This window comes from Callithrix jacchus, chromosome 9 (assembly GCF_049354715.1).
Source record: "Callithrix jacchus isolate 240 chromosome 9, calJac240_pri, whole genome shotgun sequence".
NCBI lineage: Eukaryota > Metazoa > Chordata > Mammalia > Primates > Cebidae > Callithrix > Callithrix jacchus.
In genome coordinates, this window is record NC_133510.1 from 5,079,985 (window position 1) to 5,100,243 (window position 20,259).

General features: G+C 41.1%; 1 protein-coding gene and 1 long non-coding RNA gene across 7 annotated transcripts in view; one reads left to right on the forward strand and one right to left on the reverse strand.

Annotated features, from left to right (window-relative positions):
- The window catches only part of PIK3C2G (phosphatidylinositol-4-phosphate 3-kinase catalytic subunit type 2 gamma), a 414,912-nt gene that overhangs the window by 249,817 nt on the left and 144,836 nt on the right, over window positions 1-20,259 (reverse strand). For all 5 annotated transcript variants that reach the window (XR_013522259.1, XR_013522260.1, XM_017975799.4 and 2 more), the window contains one exon: window positions 13,915-14,029. Coding sequence is in view for 3 of the 5 variants with exons in the window: in XM_017975799.4 (XP_017831288.4) it covers window positions 13,915-14,029 (115 nt within the window). In the remaining 2 variants the exon portion in view is untranslated. The remainder of the gene's footprint in view (window positions 1-13,914; window positions 14,030-20,259) is intronic.
- The window catches only part of LOC108593067 (uncharacterized), a 120,089-nt gene that overhangs the window by 53,343 nt on the left and 46,487 nt on the right, over window positions 1-20,259 (forward strand). The gene's annotated exons all lie outside the window — the stretch shown is intronic.

The following is a 20,259-nucleotide window of genomic DNA, read 5'->3' on the forward strand; positions in this document are numbered from 1 at the left end:
CTGGGAGGTGGAGGTTGCGGTGAGCTGAGATTGTGGCCACTGCACTCCAGCCTGGCTCCTGGCAACAGAGCGAGACTCTCTCTCAAAAAAAAAAAAAAGAAGAAGAAAGAAACAAGTAACAGAACAGCTTAACTGAAACATTACAGCAAATGTTTAATCTCTTGACAAAGATTAATCTTGAAAGATGAACTTTGGTATCTTAGAGGGAAGGGCATCCAGTACGAGCAAGTTACATGCTACTCTTTACAGGGGCAAGTATTTTTAAATAACTCTTAATGAATTAGTACAATTTTATGTTGATACTAAGGAAATGGCATGGTGGATGAGAAAACTGAGAGTAGTAGATAAGCATGCAAAAGAACTTCTGTGTACAAACCCATAATACATTATTTGTATATATTTTACTTATGAAACAATTTTTATTTCTGATACATGAGTGAGCTCCTATATCAAATTGCATTTTTTCATGAATTATGAGAATTAAATAACTACAGATTTCTTGAGTTACTATAGAATATACTGAAATTTCTCCTAGTTGCCTTTTGCACTTTTTAAAAGAGAAAAGTTCCCCAAAAGTATGCTTTAACGCATTTGCTTTAGAACACTTTTAAGCACCATACCTTATGGAAGATATAAGTAATAACTATTATTTTCTGTGTGTAGGATGGTATCATGAGGCACACGTGCTGGGCACGGTGGCTCACCTTTGTAATTCTAGTACTCTGGGAAGCTGAGGTGGGCAGGTCACTTGAGGTTAGAAGTCAAGACCAGCCTGCCCAACATGGCGAAACCCTGCCTCTACTAACAATACAGAAATTAGCTAGGCAAGGTGGTGTGCACCTGTAATTCCAGCTACCTGGGAGGCTGGGGCATGAGAGAGAATTGCTTGAACCCTGGAGGAGGAGGTTGCAGTGAGCTGAGATCATGCCATTGCACTCCAGTAGGGGTGACAAAGTGAGACCCTGTCTCAAAAAAAAAAAAAAGACATGCATGTGAGACCATGAGTTCTATTGCAGTTCAGAGGAAGGAAGCATAACTGCTAATGGAGTGGCAATTGCGGTGAGTCTGAAAAAAGGAGTTGTAAAAGAGGGATCCAGGAGGAAGACTCAAGATGGCACTGTGAGAACAACCCAGGATTGAGGCTCTCACTGGATGCGCAGAGAAGGTGAGTCAGGGATGCATTTCCAGACGGACCTTTGTTGCCCACAGAACGGGGAAATTCCCAGATATAAAACAAATGCAGGATGCCAGACAGAGATCTTGACTGGTGTAGCCAGCAGCCGGTGCGGCTGTGGCCCACGCTGGAGCGCAGAGGCGCTCCACAGAGTTCCGCACAAAAGCGCACTGTTCCGGGGGCCCTGTTGAACTGGCAACCTGAGACCTGAGAGGGCTGAACTTGAGACTGAACGGGACTTGAACAGTGAGCCAGCCTAGGACAAAGCGTTAGGGGTAGGGCAGTGCGACAAACAAAACGGGATTCCAAACGCTCGCTGTTAGGAAGTTCCCTTAAAGCACAGCTCAGTGAGGGAGGGGCGTCCGCCATTACCGAGGCAATCAGCCCCTACTGAGGTACACGCCCATTGCCGTTCCCGAGGCAACCCGGTACAACAGAGAGACTCCGCTGCAGGGCAGAGCCCGCGGCTGCAGGGTGGAGACCGCAGCAGAAGGGCAGAGCCTGCAGAAACAGGGCGAACCTCACACCAGCAGGGCAGAGCCTCGGCAAGACAAGACTGCCTCCTAGCTGGGCAGGACAACCCGGCGGACACTCAAAAATAAAGCCTCAACCCCTTCAGAAAGAGCAGCTGAGAAAAAAAGGGCTTTTTTATGAGTTCTGTCGCAGCAGAATTAAACGTACCAGCCTAACAGCCCTGAATGAACATCAGAGCTCACAGCTCAGCACTTGAGCTCCTATAAAGTACAGACTGTCTCCTCAAGCAGCTCCCTGACCCCTCTATATCCAAAAGACTGATATTTGGCAGGCATCATTCTGGGACAAAGATAGCAGAAAAAGAAACTGGTAGCATCCCTACTGTTCCACAGCTGCTACAGGTGCACCCCAGACAAGCAGGGCCTGGAGTGAACCTCAGCAGTCGTACAGTGAAGGGGCTAGACTGGTAGGAGGAAAACCAAGTAACAGAAATACTTCATCATCAACAATCTGGGTGTCCACCCAGAGACCTAATCGAAAAGTCAGCAACTACACAGACGACAGGTGGTTAAATCCACAAAGATGGGAAGAAACCAGCGCAAAAAGGAGGAAAACACCCGAAACCAGAATGCCGCGCCTCCTAGAAAGGACCAAAACTCCTCACCAGCAAAGCTGGATGGAGAATGACTGTGACGAAATGACGGAATTAGACTTCAGAAGGTGGATAATGAGAAACTGCTGTGAGCTAAAAGAACATGTTTTAAATCAACGCAAGGAAACTAAGAACCTTGAAAAAAGATTCGAGGAAATGATAACAAGAATGGATAACTTAGAGAGGAATATGAATGAATTAAAGGAGATGAAAAACACAATACGAGAACTTCGCGAAGCATGCACAAGTTTCAATAGCCAAATTGACCAAGCAGAAGAAAGAATTTCAGAAGTCGAAGATCAACTCAATGAAATAAAATGAGAAACCAAGATCAGAGAAAAAAAGCGCAAAAAGGAATGAACAAAGTCTCCAAGAAATGTGGGACTATGTGAAGAGACCTAACCTACGTTTGATAGGTGTACCAGAATGTGATGAAGAGTATGAATCCAAGCTGGAAAATACTCTTCAGGACATCATCCAGGAAAACTTCCCCCACCTAGCAAGACAGGCCAACACTCAAATGCAGGAAATACAGAGAACACCACAAAGATATTCCGCAAGAAGAGCAACCCCAAGGCACATAATCGTCAGATTCAACAAGGTTGAAATGAAGGAGAAAATACTAAGGGCAGCCAGAGAGAAAGGTCGGGTCACCCACAAAGGGAAGCCCATCAGACTCACAGCAGATCTCTTGGCAGAAACTCTGCAAGCCAGAAGAGAGTGGGGGCCAATATTCAACATCCTTAAAGAAAAGAACTTTCAACCCAGAATTTCATATCCAGCCAAACTGAGCTTCAGAAGTGAAGGAAAAATAAAATCCTTTGTGAACAAGCAAGTACTCAGAGATTTTGTCACCACCAGGCCTGCTTTACAAGAGCTCCTGAAAGAGGCACTACACATAGAAAGAAACAACCAGTACCAGCCATTCCAAAATCACACTAATTGCTAAAGAGCATCAACATAATGAATCTACAACAACTAACGGGCAAAACAGCCAGCTAGCATCAAAATGGCAGTATCAAATTCACACATAACAATATTAACCCTAAATGTAAATGGACTAAATGCACCAATCAAAAGACACAGACTGGCAAATTGGATAAAAATCCAAAACCCATCAGTGTGCTGTATCCAGGAAACCCATCTCACATGCAAGGATACACAAAGGCTCAAAATAAAGGGATGGAGGAAGATTTACCAAGCAAATGGAGAGCAAAAAAAAAGCAGGAGTTGCAATTCTCATCTCTGATAAAATAGACTTTAAAGCAACAAAGATCAAAAGAGACAAAGAAGGCCATTACATAATGGTAAAAGGATCGATACAACAAGAAGAGCTAACGTTCCTAAACATATATGGACCCAACACAGGAGCACCTAGATACATAAGGCAAGTTTTTAAAGACTTACAAAGAGACTTAGACTACCACACAATTATAGTGGGAGACTTTAACACCCCACTGTCAATATTAGACAGATCAAACAGACAGAAAATCAACAAGGATATCCAGGGCTTGAACTCAGACCTGGAGCAAGCAAACCTGATAGACATCTACAGAACTCTCCACCCCAAATCCACAGAATATACATTCTTCTCAGCACCACATCACACCTACTCTAAAATTGACCACATAATTGGAAGTAAAGCACTCCTCAGCCAATGCAAAACAACTGAAATCATAACAAACAGTCTCTCAGACCATAGTGCAATCAAGTTAGAACTCAGAATTCAGAAACCAACCCAGAACCGCACAGCTTCATGGAAACTGAACAACTGGCTTGAATGTTGACTGGGTAAACAACGAAATGAAGGCAGAAATAAAGAAGTTCTTCGAAACCAACAAGAACGAAGACACAACATGCCAGAATCTCTGGGACACATTTAAAGCAGTCTCTAGAGGAAAGTATATAGCAATAAGTGCCCATATGAGAAGAATGGAGAGATCCAAAATTGACACCCTATCGTCAAAATTGAAAGAGCTAGAGGAGCAAGATCAAAAGAACTCAAAACCCAGCAGAAGACAAGAAATAACTAAGATCAGAGCTGAACTGAAGGAGATTGAGACACGAAACACCCTCCAAAAAATCAATAAATCCAAGAGCTGGTTTTTTGAAAAGATCAACAAAATAGACAGACCACTAGCTAGACTGATTAAAAAGAAAAGAGAGAACAACCAAATAGATGCAATAAAAAATGATAAAAGGGAAATCACCACAGATTCCACAGAAATTCAAGCCATCATAAGAGAATATTACAAACAACTCTACGCACATAAGCTAGCAAACCTGGAAGAAATGGATAAATTCCTGGACTCCTGTGTCCTCCCAAGCCTAAACCAGGAGGAAGCTGAAACTATGAATAGACCAATAACAAGGGCAGAAGTTGAGGCAGCAATTAAGAGCCTACCACACAAAAAAAGCCCAGGTCTAGACGGGTTCACAGCCGAATTCTACCAGACACACAAAGAGGAGCTGATACCATTCCTTCTGAAACTATTCCAAATAATCCAAAAAGAAGGAATCCTTCCCAAATCATTCTATGAGACCAATATCATCCTGATACCAAAACCCGGCAGAGACCCAACAAGAAAAGAAAACTTCAGGTCAATATCCATGATGAACATAGATGCAAAAATCTTCAATAAAATATTGGCAAGCCGATCGCAACAGCAAATCAAGAAACTTATTCATCATGATCAAGTAGGATTCATCCTGGGGATGCAAGGCTGGTTCAACATACGCAAGTCTATAAACGTAATTCACCACATAAACAGAACCAAAAACAAAAACCACATGATTATCTCAATCGACGCAGAGAAGGCATTTGACAAAATTCAACAGCCCTTTATGCTAAAAACCCTCAATAAACTCGGTATCGATAGAACGTATCTCAAAGTAATAAAAGCTATTTATGACAAACCAACGGCCAATATCATACTGAATGGGCAAAAACTGGAAGCATTCCCTTTGAAATCCGGCACTAGACAAGGATGCCCTCTTTCACCACTCCTATTCAATATAGTACTGGAAGTTCTAGCCATAGCAATCAGGCAAGAAAAAGAAATAAAGGGTATTCAAATAGGAAAGGAGGAAGCCAAATTGTCTCTATTTGCAGACGACATGATAGTATACCTAGAAGACCCCATCGCCTCAGCCCAAAAACTCCTGAAACTGATAAGCAACTTCAGCAAAGTCTAAGGATATAAAATCAATGTGCAAAAATCACAAGCCTTCCTCTACACCAATAACAGACTTAAAGAAAGCCAAATCAAGAACGAACTGCCATTCACAATTGCTACAAAAAGAATAAAATACCTTGGAATACAACTCACAAGGAATGTAAGGGACCTCTTCAAGGAAAACTACAAACCACTGCTCAACAAAATAAGAGAGGACACAAACAGATGGGAGAAACATTTCATGTTCATGGTTAGGAAGAATTAATATCGTAAAAATGGCTATACTGCCCAAAGTAATTTACAGAATCAATGCTATCCCCATCAAGCTACCATTGACTTTCTTCACAGAACTGGAGAAAACCACCACGAACTTCATATGGCACCAAAAGAGAGCCCGCATAGCCAAGTCAATTCTAAGCAAAAAGAACACAGCGGGGGGCATCACACTACCAGATTTCAAACTATACTACAAGGCTACAGTAATCAAAACAGCATGGTACTGGTACCAAAACAGAGATATAGACCAATGGAACAGAACAGAGGCAACAGAGGCAACACAACATATCTACAACCATACAATCTTTGATAAATCTATCAAAAACAAGCAATGGGGAAAGGATTCCCTGTTCAACAAATGGTGTTGGGAAAACTGGCTAGCCATGTGCAGAAAGCAGAATCTGGACCCCTTCCTGACACCTTAACACTAAAATTAACTCCAGATGGATTAAAGACTTAAACATAAGACCTGGCACGATAAAAACCCTAGAAGGAAATCTAGGCAAAACTATCCAGGACATAGGAGTAGGCAAGGACTTCATGAACAAAACACCAAAAGCATTGGCAACAAAAGCCAAAATAGACAAATGGGACCTCATGAAACTCCACAGCTTCTGCACAGCAAAAGAAGCAGTCAATAGAGTGAATTGGCAACCAACAGAATGGGAAAAAATTTTTGCAGTTTACCCATCTGACAAAGGGCTGATATCCAGAATTTACAAAGAACTCAAACAGATTTACAGGAAAAAAACAAACAAGCCCATTCAAAAGTGGGCAAAGGATATGAACAGACACTTTACGAAAGAAGACATATATGAGGCCAACAATCATATGAAAAAATGCTCATCGTCACTGGTCATCAGAGAGATGCAAATCAAAACCACATTGAGATACCATCTCACGCCAGTTAGAATGGCGATCATTAAAAAATCTGGAGACAACAGATGCTGGAGAGGATGTGGAGAAATAGGAACACTTTTACACTGTTGGTGGGAGTGTAAATTAGTTCAACCATTGTGGAAGACAGTGTGGCGATTCCTCAAGGCCTTAGAAATAGAAATTCCATTTGACCCAGCAATCCCATTACTGGGTATATATCCAAAGGATTATAAGTCGTTCTACTATAAGGACACATGTACATGAATGTTCATTGCAGCACTGTTTACAATAGCAAAGACCTGGAATCAACCCAAATGCCCATTGATGATAGACTGGATTGGAAAAATGTGGCACATATACACCACGGAATATTATGCAGCAATCAGAAATGATGAGTTTGTGTCGTTTGTAGGGACATGGATGAATCTGGAGAACATCATTCTCAGCAAACTGACACAAGAACAGAAAATGAAACACCGCATATTCTCACTCATAGGTGGTTGATGAAAAATGAGAACACATGGACACAGAGAGAAGAGTACTAAACACTGGGGTCTATTGGGGGGAAATGGGGAGGGCCAGTGGGAGGGGGAGGTGGGGAGGGATAGCCTGGGGAGAAATGCCAAATGTGGGTGAAGGGGAGAAAGGAAGCAAAACACACTGCCATGTGTGTACCTATGCAACTGTCTTGCATGTTCTGCACATGTACCCCCAAACCTAAAACGCAATAAAAAATTAAAAAAAAAAAGAAAAGAGGGATCCATATGGTGGTTTTGGAGTGAGAAAAAAGGATCTATTACATTAGAACTCAAGATATAATGTGTTCTAAAAACTTGGCATCAATGAGAGGACTGGTGTCTCTTTCTAACACTGATGGTAATGGGAGATGAGCATGCACTAAAATGTTAGATAAAGTGAAATACTTTGAATGAGTGAGTAAGATCTGCGGTTTAAGGAGACATCCCACCTAGATAAAAGGAAGAGCTAAACATTTTGATATTCACGTTCGGAGAAGTGGACCAAAGGGCTAAATTGGGATATATCTGTGGGTGGTGTTTTTGTACTCATCAGAAATATGGATATATATCATTAATTTGACAAATACCTTCTTCCAACTACTGTGCTAGATGCTTGTGATATAATACCTTCAATGCCATCAGAGCTCTCTGTCACTGGAAAGGAATATGTAGTGGTGAATGTGTGGAAAATATGCTGTTGGGTTTTATGTGAACACAGAAGAATGGCACTTAACTCAGCTTGGAGTGAGTAGAAGAGGAGGGGTTAACGCTAGATTTCTAGAGGGTCCAGGGATGGCAAAAGATGAATTTCATTTACACAGAGTCCAAGGAGTGGTGGACAGTGGACAGTGAAGGGGAGAGGGCACATTACAGACAGGGAACAGTATTCATAAGTTCATATAAGGTGAAGGCAGGACACTGCATGTCAGAAACTACAACGTGTTCAAAGTTGCTGAAGCTTCAAGTGTCAAACAAGAGAAGCGATGGGAGAAGGGTTGTGCTACAGTCTGGCCTTAATCCTCTGGGTAGGGCTGAGTTATTGAAGAGCCTAGGCAGGGAACTGGCAGGTTCAAATGTAAGTTTTGGAAGGATCACCCTTGTGACTATATAGATTTTGGATTACAGAATGACAAAACTAAAGCCAAGGAAACCAGCAGATGAGGTGAGGATTCCGAGAACAGACAAGAAAAATACAGAAGATAAATGGGCAGGATGTCATATGGACTGAATATGAGTAGAGAGAAAGAGGGAGGAGGCAAGAAGAACAGGTAGGTGTATGTGGGGCATGGACAGACATAAAGAACTCAGAGGGTGAAAGTGATTCTGGAGAGGAAGTGGGCTCAGTGTGGGGCATGTTTCATTTGAAGCTGCCAATAGAATATCCAGGTGGGAGTTTCAGCAAGTACGTGGCTATATTTGTCTGAAGCCTGAGGTGTGAAGAAGTCTGAACCAGAGACACAGACTCAGAAGTGCACTTACACAGATACTGAGACAAAAACCTTAGAAATGTGTGAGACCCAGTAATTCCACTGCTAAAGATATATTCAAGAAAGAAAGATATGTTCACACAAAAGAAGTGTCCATACGTGTTTATAACAGCAATATTCTTAACAGCTAAATAGTGGAAAGAACCCAAATGTACACTGACTGATAAATTAACAAATAAAATATGGTATATTCATACATACATATTACAATAATGTAAGAGTATTGTATAAAAATGTGTATGTAATATATTAAAGGAGTGAATACCGACTGGAACTACATGGACGCACTTTGAAAATATTATGCTAAGTGATGGAAGCGGGCCACAAATAAGATCACACATTGTATGATACCATTTAAATGAAATGACCCAAATACCCAAGTTTATAGAGATAGAAAGAAGATCAGTGGTACATTGGGATTAGGGAGGCTGGGGGAATAAGAGGTGAGAGTTAAGGAGTATTGGCTTTCTTTTCTGATGCAATGAAAATGCTCTGAAATTGACTGCAGTGATCGCTGCACGTATCTGTGAAAATACTAAAAACTACTGAATTGCACACTTGAATGGGAGGATAGTATGGTATGTGAATTATATCTCAAGAAAGCTGTTTTTAAAAAAAAGAAAGAAAAGAAAATCAATGAATGAGAGCATCCAGGGAGAATATGTGCACTGTGCATGGCCACGGCCTGCAGACTGAACCTTTGAGAACTGTCCGTGGGAAGGAGACAGAGCATGACAGACAGCAATGCAAGGAGATAAGCGAGGGAGGCAACACCAAAGCCAGAAAACGAGGGAGTTCAGTCATGGGGAAGAGACAGACAGTGCCAAGAAGAGCGGAGGGAGGGCTAGCCTGATGAGGACTGAAAACCACTGCTGGGTTTGGAACCTAGGAATTAGCAGGTACCTAACCAAGTATGGTGGCAAGCCAGAATACAGGGATTTTAGATACAAATGAGGAGGAGAGCAAGTAGAGAAATACAGATCACAGCACTTTGGGAGGCCGAGGCAGGCAGATAACCTGAGGTCAGGAGTTTGAGACTGGCCAACATGGTGAAAACCCATCTCTACTAAAATAGAAAAATTAGCTGGGTGTGGCGGCATACACTTGTAATCCCAGCTTCTTGGGAGGCCAAAGCATGAGAATTGCTTGAGCCCGGGAAATGGAGATTGTAGTGAGCCAAGGTGCCACTGCACTCCAGCCTGGCGACAGAGTGAGACTCCATCTCCAAATAATAATAACCACAATAATAATAATGAAACATAGAATAGAACAAGAACCACATGAGCTTCTATGAAACAGCTTTGTGTTTAGTGCTTAAATATGTGACAGAGCTGTTCCCCTAGATTGCATTCGGGGAGAGGCAGGAAGCTGAGGGAGACGCAGGCTAAGTCAGTCAAGCAATAACTTATGTATCTGCCTCCATTTCTGAACTAAATTCTATTTCACTCTGTCCACTGCTTCTGGCTGGTACATCAATCAACCATAGGACCTGAAAAAAGTACTGACTGGAAGTAATCACATCCATGTCATATCACATCCCTTGTCATACTGGAGTGGCTGCCGTGTGGCAATAACCACCATCTAGTCAGGACCTCCGGAAGAGGGAAGTCAGATCGGCTTAGCATAATCTTTTCATTAAGCAGAGAAAAAACAGTTTGGGTCGTAAGGCTGTCTATAAAAGAAAGACTAGAATCCAGATTTTCTAACTCAGCCCGATGCCTTTCCCCGAGACTCTAACTCCCTAACAAAACGATGGCTGCAGAACTGTAATCTCACCATCTCATAATCTTTAGGTTGAAAGATTCTGCTCTAAATTTAGCTGACTATGTAATTAGATACTATTAAAGGTTTTGACTTTACTACCTTAATAACTCTATCTCATATATTGCATCATCAATTAAAATCATGCTGTGAGCCTTTTAATGTATGTATACAGTTTGAAATTATTTTGCACACTTGGGATGGTTTAACTTTTGCATACTGTGGAATGATTTGCATGCCCTTCCTCCACTTGTTTTAAAGATGAATTCTGTTAGGGATCCAGGTAGTTACTTGGAAATCTGTGCCATTATTGAATATTTGATGTTTTCCTTCGGATTCCACTTGCCAAAATCTGTGTTCCTAAAGGAACTGTTCACCTCATCTGAGAAGAATCAAGGATAGTCTCTCAGCTCATAGATTCTCTTTCCTTCTTTACCACCACTGTTCTCTCCCCATAGAACCCTAAAATCATGAATTTATATCCACAACATTCTGGAAATGGTCATACTTGAAATTTTTCATTACGCTGAGGTGTTTTGGATCCGTCATAAAATAGTTTGATAGAAAATACACCTGTCCTCTTAAAGAAAGATGATTTATACCTACACCTAGACACCCCATAGGTCTATATAAAATGCAATATATCTCAAACTGAGTTCATCATATTACTCTGTTGAAGACTGTCTATTCTCTCTCTGTGTTCATTCTTAAAACTGAAGGTATTTCTATGGATTCAGGAATTCAAGTTTCTGTCTCTGTTTCCCCATATGTTTCCTTCATATAGTTGTATCCCTTTCTGTTTAAAAAAAGTTTCTAAAATCTACTATTTAATTGTTTTTTCTTTGTTTTGGCCCTATGATCTTTAACTCCAATCACTAAAATATTTTTTTAACAAGTGTTCAGGCAGGGTGCATTGGCTGACACCTGTAATCCCAGCACTTCGGGATGCTGAGGCAGTAAGATTGCTTGAGGTCAGGAGTTCAAGACCAGCATGAGCAACATAGTCAGACTCCCATCCACAAATAAAAAAAAAAATTAACAGGGTATGGTGGCATCACTTGTGGTTCCAGCCACTTGGGAGGCTAAGATGACAGGATCGTTGGACCCCAGGAGGTGGATGTTGCAGTGAGCCATGTTTATGCCACTGCACATAAGCCTGAGTGACAAAGTGAGTCCCTGTCTCAAAAAGAAATGAAGAAAAAAACCAATAGCCAATAAAACACATGTAAAAAGCTAAACAAAAAGAAAACCAACAAAAACAAGTGTTCATATATCTAATCTTGTTTTTTAAGACATTTTCTACAATTGCTAGAACTACTTTTTATGACTTACTGCCCAGATAATCATATCCAGACTTGGCACACAATCCAGTACCCTCATGATTTTCCACTTTTTACCACTGTTCCTCACATCATTTATTCTTGGGAGTTTTTTTTTTGTTTTGTTTTGTTTTTTTGAGACGGAGTTTCGCTCTTGTTACCCAGGCTGGAGTGCAATAGCGTGATCTCGGCTCACTGCAACCTCCGCCTCCTGGGTTCAGGCAATTCTCCTGCCTCAGCCTCCTGAGTAGCTGGGATTACAGGCACGCGCCACCATGCCCAGCTAATTTTTTGTATTTTTCGTAGAGACGGGGCTTCACCATGTTGACCAGGATGGTCTCAATCTCTTGACCTCATGATCCACCCGCCTCGGCCTCCCAAAGTGCTGGGATTTCAGGCATGAGCCACCGCGACCGGCCAATTTATTCTTTAATCTTAACTAACTGCCATATTTTGAAACTGCCAACTCTTTTCTGAATCTGTGTGTTTACATTGCGCATTCCTTCATGATGGATAATCCTTCCCACTTAAACTTGTTGGTGAGAATTTACTCATTCTCTAAAGGCATTCAAATGTCATGTCCTCTGGATGTCTGTCCCCAGACTTCATACATTTCTTTACTTTCCCTCAGGAACATTCATTGCTATTCTCATTGTGTTCGTGTTCCTACATGGGTATATTATCTGTCACATTACATCACAGTGAGTTGTGAAAGTCTGTCTCTCCAGCTGGATTTTGCATTTCTTGAATTCCTGGCTTAGTATTACGTATTTGCTCATTTTTGTAAGAGTGTTTATCATAATGTTTGGAGCATAGTAGTCATATATAAAACATGAATAAAGTGTGATTGAAATGAATCTCTAGCATTTTGCTATTTTTCTTCATTAGTAGAATATATTTACCAGGTTTGTGATGAGTCTCTCCTCTTTATTAATGGATTATATTTATTGTTTTGTTCTTTTAAAACACAACGAATGCTAATTGATAAGATACCACATGTGGAGCATCTCTGCTGTGTCAAGATCTAATCTGAATAAGCATTCTTTTTTAACATGCCCACAGGTTAGAAGTGGATCTTTAGGTGTCATCTGGTTGAATCTTCCTCTGCAAGAATGTGATGCCACACTTTTATTAGTATTAATTTTTCCTTGCCATGTTAAATATTTTCTGCACATTTTTCTCAACTCTGTGTCCCAAACCTTTCACCACAAGCCTGGAAACTTAAGAGCCTGAAGACTCTACTAACTTCCTCTCAAGCTGTGATGTCAGCTGAGGAAATCCTTTTCTCAAAAGCACATGTGACAGTATCTGGAGACATTCTTTGATTGTCAGAGCTGAGAAAGTGCCTCGGGCATCCAGTGGAAAGAAGCCAGGGATGATGCTAAGCATCCTGAATGCACAGAACAGTCCCCACAACAAAGAATTTTCCTGTCCAAAATGTCAATGCTGGTAAGGTTGAAACACTCTGTTCTAAAGGATGCTGCTCGGAGAGCATATTCTAATTTTTCCTATGGAGGAAAAATTCCATGCATTTTCATACATATTCCATGCATTTCTGTGTATGAGACTGTGCGTGCCTCAAGTTTCCAACCAATCTGATGAACTACAATCGGGAACCCACAAGGAGCTGTAAGCAGTAAGGACCAGAGCCTGAAGTCATTTACCACCTTTGATTTACGATTGCAAATCACACAGAGTAGACAGACTTTAAGGAAAAAAAAAAAGGATAATTTGTTTTCAGTTTCTTTCCTACTACTCAGTTAATTGCTAGTCATTTTAGAAACATGTAACAGAAGAGGTTTTAAAGAAATATGACACAAAGCTGAGGCAGCTGTGAGTAGGATACCAAGTTAATAATTCATACCAATGACTGTTTTTAGACAACAGAAAGAAGAGTGAATGGCCATAATGAGTACAATAATGAGTATACTCATGGCAAACACTCCACGGTTCTCCAACATGACCTTGTTGGAGGGAGAATGGTTTGAAATTGCCATTATATAAGCTGGGACAAAAGTGCTTTGAGAGTACTGTACATAAATAAAAGCAGTAGAGGTTTCGCAAATCCCAGACGGCTCAAGGCAGAGAAGGCTATTAAAATGTGTGATCCTGGAAGAAATTGTTTCTGTAATTGACAACACACTACTTGTCAACCCATACTTGCCTAGTGTACTTTAATCTTGTAGCCTGGCACTTACCTGCAGGGTCACTGGGGATGGCTGACTTACATCCCACACTCCTGGAGCTATCATTTCCATGGGAGGCTCACTCTGAAATGTCATGCTGAATAGCATAGAGCCGAGAATGGATTTTCTGCAGAAGACGACATATACAGACAGACAGGGGTCACTTCATGATGGAAGCTAATATTATCTGTAAATGTTTTCTTTTGGAATATAAACATAATCGCTATTATAGTGGCTTTATTCAGTTGCTGGAAAAGAAATGAGATAGTCCACTGGCCTAGACACTAACAGTTCATTTTTAATATACCACATGCTTAGCTATTTTCGTAGAAGCCTACATTTATTTTCCACATGAGAAAATTATTTACCCACAGTGGTTTCTAATGGATAATATTTATTTTTAATTGTCATCAATGGTGATTATAAGGTGGGACTAAGAATTTCGGATTTATATTCTTGGAGTTACAACCGCCCTAAATCAATACAGATGTCAACTCTTCAGAACATATTTTGCTCCACGGAGTGACTAAATCCCTGTGAACCTTTAAAGATATAAGTTCTAAATTTATAGAAAAAAGATTTAAATTAGCATAGCATATGATTTGCAGAATAAAAATAGTTGTGGGGCTTCATGGAGGAAACGCTTTCTTACACATAAATAGAAAGATTATTCATATTCTAAATGTTTAAAAATTGGTGGTAAATTACCATAGTAAATGAGAGTACATTCAGGAAAGGCTTTAAACAGGGAAGAGTTCGTGCACGCATGGTTTTAACAGCTTCAGTCACTTCCAGATCCACAGATCCTTATATGAATTAGAAAAGAAGTCAGACCTGGCTGTATTATGAGTCAAAATATCAGTAAAACGCTCCAATGATCATAGAAAACAGTCTTTGATTTTATAATATGCCGAATTGAAAATGCAAAACTGAAAGTCAACAAAATTAAAGTTTATAAAGAACTTTAATGCATCAAGTGAGTTTTTCTAAAAGCAATATACAATTCCATCTTGCCATTTAACAGATCTTATGCAAAATATGAGGAAGACATTCAACAAATAAAGCTTTCTTTAGACCTTTAGCTTTCTGAAGACTACCTCTTTTATTATTTTCTCTATTTAAAGATATTGTAAGCAAATACCTGCCTAGGGGAGTATAATGTGCTTTATTAAAATATGGGCAGATGTTTTATATGACTTGAGAATATTCTTCTAGTAGGATAAATTTTCAGTCTTCTCTGTTTCTTTGTTGCAGCCCTCCCTTACCTGAAGAAAATCTGTCTTGGTGTAACAATATCAGGGGCCAGTATTAGGAAGTAAGGATTGGTTTAATAGAGGTGAAGATTAGAAAATTATTATTGTAATTTTCCCTTTTGCCCTCAGGGCATATGACCTTCACCCCAAATGGCCAAACCCCCATCTGCCCAGGAAAAGTTTTGAATTAGTGTTAGCAGAATGTAAGAGGAGAAAGAAACATGTCTAACACCAAACTTGGAGGTCATAATGTTCTCCACAGCATTCAGAGACAATGTTTCTGTGCGTGGAAAAGAATCAACAGAGGTGAGAAAGGAGGAGGATGTGCCATATTGGATAGGAGAGCATGACGAAAGAAAAGCCCATCACTTCCTGGGAATTTGGGAGGGTGAGAAGCAGAAGACAGAGAAAGAAGGAGCTGAATGAGCACGGCTGACATAGGTGTCCCAGTTTGCCTCTCCTCTGCTTTGGCAAGCAGATGGGAAACGTGTGAGATCAGTGAGCAAAAAACATGATGCTGAAGGCAGAGGAGCTCCTCTTCGCACTCCCCGTTTCAGATCCTGGAAGGAAATCACCTCTTGAGTGGTTCTGTACTACATGTGGCATGGACATTAAACTTGGCATCATGTGATTAACAGGCAGGAGCAACTTGTGAGTTTAGCTTTGCTGGGCCTTCTCTGGGTTCTGTGTAGATAAGATGGGATCTGGAAATATCTAAAGATTTTTGAGAGGGAGAGTTTCCAGAGTTTCCCTGGTGGGAATAAGGGCTTCTGTAATAAGGGCATCTGACTGGACCATCCAACCTGGGGACAACTGGGAGTCGTTGGCAAACCTCAGAAGGCTCTATGGTGCCTGTGAAAGCCTGAGTCACCCAGGGCTTCCCGGGAAACCCTGACCAAGCTGGGGGAGCTCCAGTCATGAGCTGCAGACTTCAGCTGCAACTAGCATCCATCAGCTCAAAAAGGGGCTTTGATTTGGGTATCGGAGGTCACCAGGGCAAATAATCTGTTTGTATGGTTTTTGTTTTCTCCTTTTCTTACATATCCTTTCCCCCTCCTAGGAAGATAACCAGAGAGTAAGAAAGTTACCTGATGACCCAGCATTTTTATCCAGAAGAGACTGCATATTTCTAAAAGGACTATTAAAAGTCACTGAACTAACACCTTGTCACAGATGGAACTTTATTTCTTCTCATTAGTTACAGGGTGGGAGCTCATGAGGAAGAGTGTGATATAGGAGTTGCATTATTTATTCATACTTAAGTTGTGGAATGTGTTATATTTGTGGTCTTATCATACTTATATGTCTTGGCTATGCTTTAATCCAGAAATCTGAATGATCTAAGAGGTCTTGACAGAGGATGAGGAGAGTCAAGAATTTGATGGTAATCACTGTCCTCAGATTGAATCTTGGATGTATTAACAGTCACCAAGGCTTTAACCCTGAGGCGCATGTGGCAGAGTAAAGTCAGAACACTTGACAGAGGCGTGTGTATGGGGCAGTCTATCGGAAAACAGTGTGCATGGTGAATTAACTTCTAGCTATCCATTAAGGCTAATATATAGACAACTTACAGTCATTCAAGGGGGAAAGGAAATACATGTTTGGCACTATTATGGAGGTTCTTCATGTGTTTTGATGTTAATTTACTTTTTGATAATAACATTTGCCTAAAAATCTTTTTAGATACTGCAAGCATAAAGGAGGAAATGCATTTCCATAGACTTCATTAAATAGAGAATATAGGAAAGATGAGGAAATTGAGATGTGAAATTGAAATGTGAAAAGATACATCTAAGAGTGTTGGTAGTTCTCAGAAAGAAGATGAAAATACAAACTTTTAAGATCAGGCAAATGGGACCACTGGTCATTTTTTAAAGTATTACTACTGTGAGTGAAAACATTTATTAAGTTAGTTAAAATGAAACATTTTGAAGGCAGGATATACAAAAAAGAGTTCCACGTAATGGAAAGAACAGCAGACTTTGTGTCAGGACATCTGGAGCCTGTCTTTATTATTTACCTTCCCTTATTAACTTAACTTTTCTGAGCTTCTTGGACAAAATCAATGATCTTCAGAGTTTTGATATAGCTTTGGAGTTCTGCTGGTAGTTGCGGGTGAGCTTCAGATAGATAGTAGGAAGATGTCAGTTAGGCTGGGCTGTGGGTTTATAAATTCTCTTTGACAAAACACATCAATGGAACCGCTCTTCCACTTTGAGATGTTTTAATATGGTGCCATTAGAAGAAGGACTACACTACTAAACATCATATTTCAAAATATTTCTTCTGGAGTAGCCTTAAGACACTTTTCAATTTAAATATATTTTACAAATTCGTTGACTAGAAAAGCCAACACAAAATCTGTGACACCAGGAGAACAGATGGGCTGGTTTACCTTGGGTCACTTTTCCTCAAGCAATAAAATAAGGTGTTTACATAAAACAATTATCCATTTTAGCCATAGTATTCTATGTGTCCATTGCCGGCATCTTGGAGCCAAAGAATTTGTAGCAGGCAGGACCAAAGAATCTGATGTTATAAAATTATTTGGGCTGCTGACTTTATTACGTCTAATAGGTTTCATGAGTACGAGTAGTCTAGGCAAGGCTGAGCTGGTACCCTATTGTGTTAGGCTATTCTTGTGTTGCTAAAAAGAAATTCCTGAGATTGAATAATTTATAAAGAAAAGAAGTTTACTTGACTCATGATTCTGTAGGCTTTATAAGAAGCATGGTGCTGGCATCTGCTCAGCTTTCAGGGAGGCCTCAGGAAGCTTCCAATCATGGTGGAAGGCAAAGGGTGAACAGGTGTCTCATGTGGTGAGAGCGGGAGCAAATTTTAAGGACATGCCACACACTGCCAACCAACAGATCTTGTAAGTACCCAATCACTAGTTCAAGGACAGCCCCAGGCCATGAGGGATCCATCTCCATGACCCGAACATCATGTCCTACCTCCAACACTGGAAACTACAATTCAACACTTGAGTTGGAGGAGACAACATCCAAACTATGTTATTCTTCCCCTGGCTCCTCAAATCTCACGTCCTTCTAACATTGCCAAATACAATCACGCCTTCTCAATAGTCATCCAAAGTCTTAATTCATTCCGGCATTAACTCAGATGTCTGAAGTCCAAGTCCAAAGTCTCATCTAGAGGTAAGTTCTTTCCATCTATGAGCCCATAAAATCAAAACAAATTATTAATTTTCAAGATACAATGGGGTACAGAAATTGCGTAAAAATTCTCATTCCAAAAGGGAGAAACTGGCCAAGAGAAAGAAGTTACAGGTCCCATGCAAGTCTGAAACCCAGCAGGGCAGTCATTAAATCTTCAGGCTCCAAAAATAACCCTTGACTCCATATCCCACATCCCGAGCACACTGATACAATGGTGGGTTCCTAAGACCTTGGTCAGCTTTGCCCCTGTGGCTTTTCTATGATGAGTTAGTAAACTGCTAGTGACTCTACCATTCCAGAGTCTGGAGAGCGGCGGCCCGTTTCCCACAGCTTCACTATGCAGTGCCCCAGTAAGGACTCTGTGAAGAATCCAACTCCACAGTTCTCCTCTGCAGTCCCCTACTAGAGGTTCTGTGCGAGGCATCTGCCCCTGGAACAGGCTTATGCCTGGGTACCCAGGCTTTCCAGCACATTCTTTGAAGTGTAGGTGGAGGTTGCTAAGCTTCCTTCACTCTTGCACTCTGTGTGCTTGCAGATTTAGCACCTTGTGGAAGCTGCCAGGGATTATAGCTTGCACTTTACAAAGTGGTGGTCCAAGCTGTACCTGGGCCACTTTGATCAGAGGTTGGAGCCAGAGCGACCTCCATGTGGGGAGCAGTGTCTGAGGCTGCACACGGCAGCAGGGCCCTGGGCCTGTCCCTAGAAAGCACTCCTTCCTCCGAGGGCTTCACATTTTCTCGGCTATCAGCACCTGGCTCTTTTTTAGTTATGCAAATATGTCTAACAAGTACTTGCTCCAACCGCACTTCAGCTTCTCTACTGATAATGCTTTTTCTTTCTCTGTCAAATGGCCAGACAGCAAATTTTCCAAACTTTTATGCTCTGCTTCCCTTTCAAATAAAATTCTAATTCTGAGTCCATTTTTCACTCCTGCATCTGAGATGAGGCTGTTAGAAGCAACCAGCCTACCTCTTGGACGCTTTGCTACTTAGAAATTTCTCCTGTCAGATACCCTAAGTTACCATTCTCAAGTTCAAACTTCCACAGATTCCCAGGGCATGAGCACAATGTAACCAAATTCCTTGCTAAGGCATAACAAGAGTAACCTTTGCTTCAGCTCCCAGTAAGTTCCTTATTGCTATCTGAGACCTTGTGAGCCTTCACAGAATTTATATCACTATCAGTGTTTTGGCCACAACTATTTAACTAGTCTCTCAGAAATCACAAACGTTCTCTCATTTTCCTGTCTTCTTCTGAGTGGTCCAAACTCTTCCAGCCTCTGCCTGTTACCCCGTTCTAATGCCACATCCACAGATATCTTCATAGCAATACCCTACTTCTGGTACCAATTTTCTGGGTTAGGCCATTTTTGCATTGCTGTAAGAAAATACCTGAGCCTGGGCAATATAAAAGAAGAGGTTTAACTGGCTCACAGTTATGCAGGCTTTACAGGAAGCATGGTGCTGGCATCTGCTGGGCTTCTGGGGAGGCCTCAAGAAGCTTACACTCATGGCAGAAGGCAAAGGAGGAGCAGCTCTCTCACATGGTGAGATCACGACCAGGTGGGAGGAGGTGCCACATACTTCTAAACAACCAGATCTGTGACTGCCTATTCACTATCTCGAGGGCAGGACCAAGCCATGAGAGCTCTGCTCCCATTACCCAAACACCTACTGCGAGGACCGACCTCCAGCACTGAGGACGATAATTCAATATGAGATTTAGAGGGGACAACATCTAAATACATCCCTCTTGTAGGGTAGCAAAATGTTTACAGAGTGTTTATGGAGAAAGACATGGCACCTAAGAGCAGGAAGGGAGGCAGCTTAAGGTAGTAAAACTCAGACATGCATTCTAGTTTTTGATCTATTTATAAGTAGTCTGGCACTCATTGCCGTTTTTTAAATCTTCGTTCATCATAG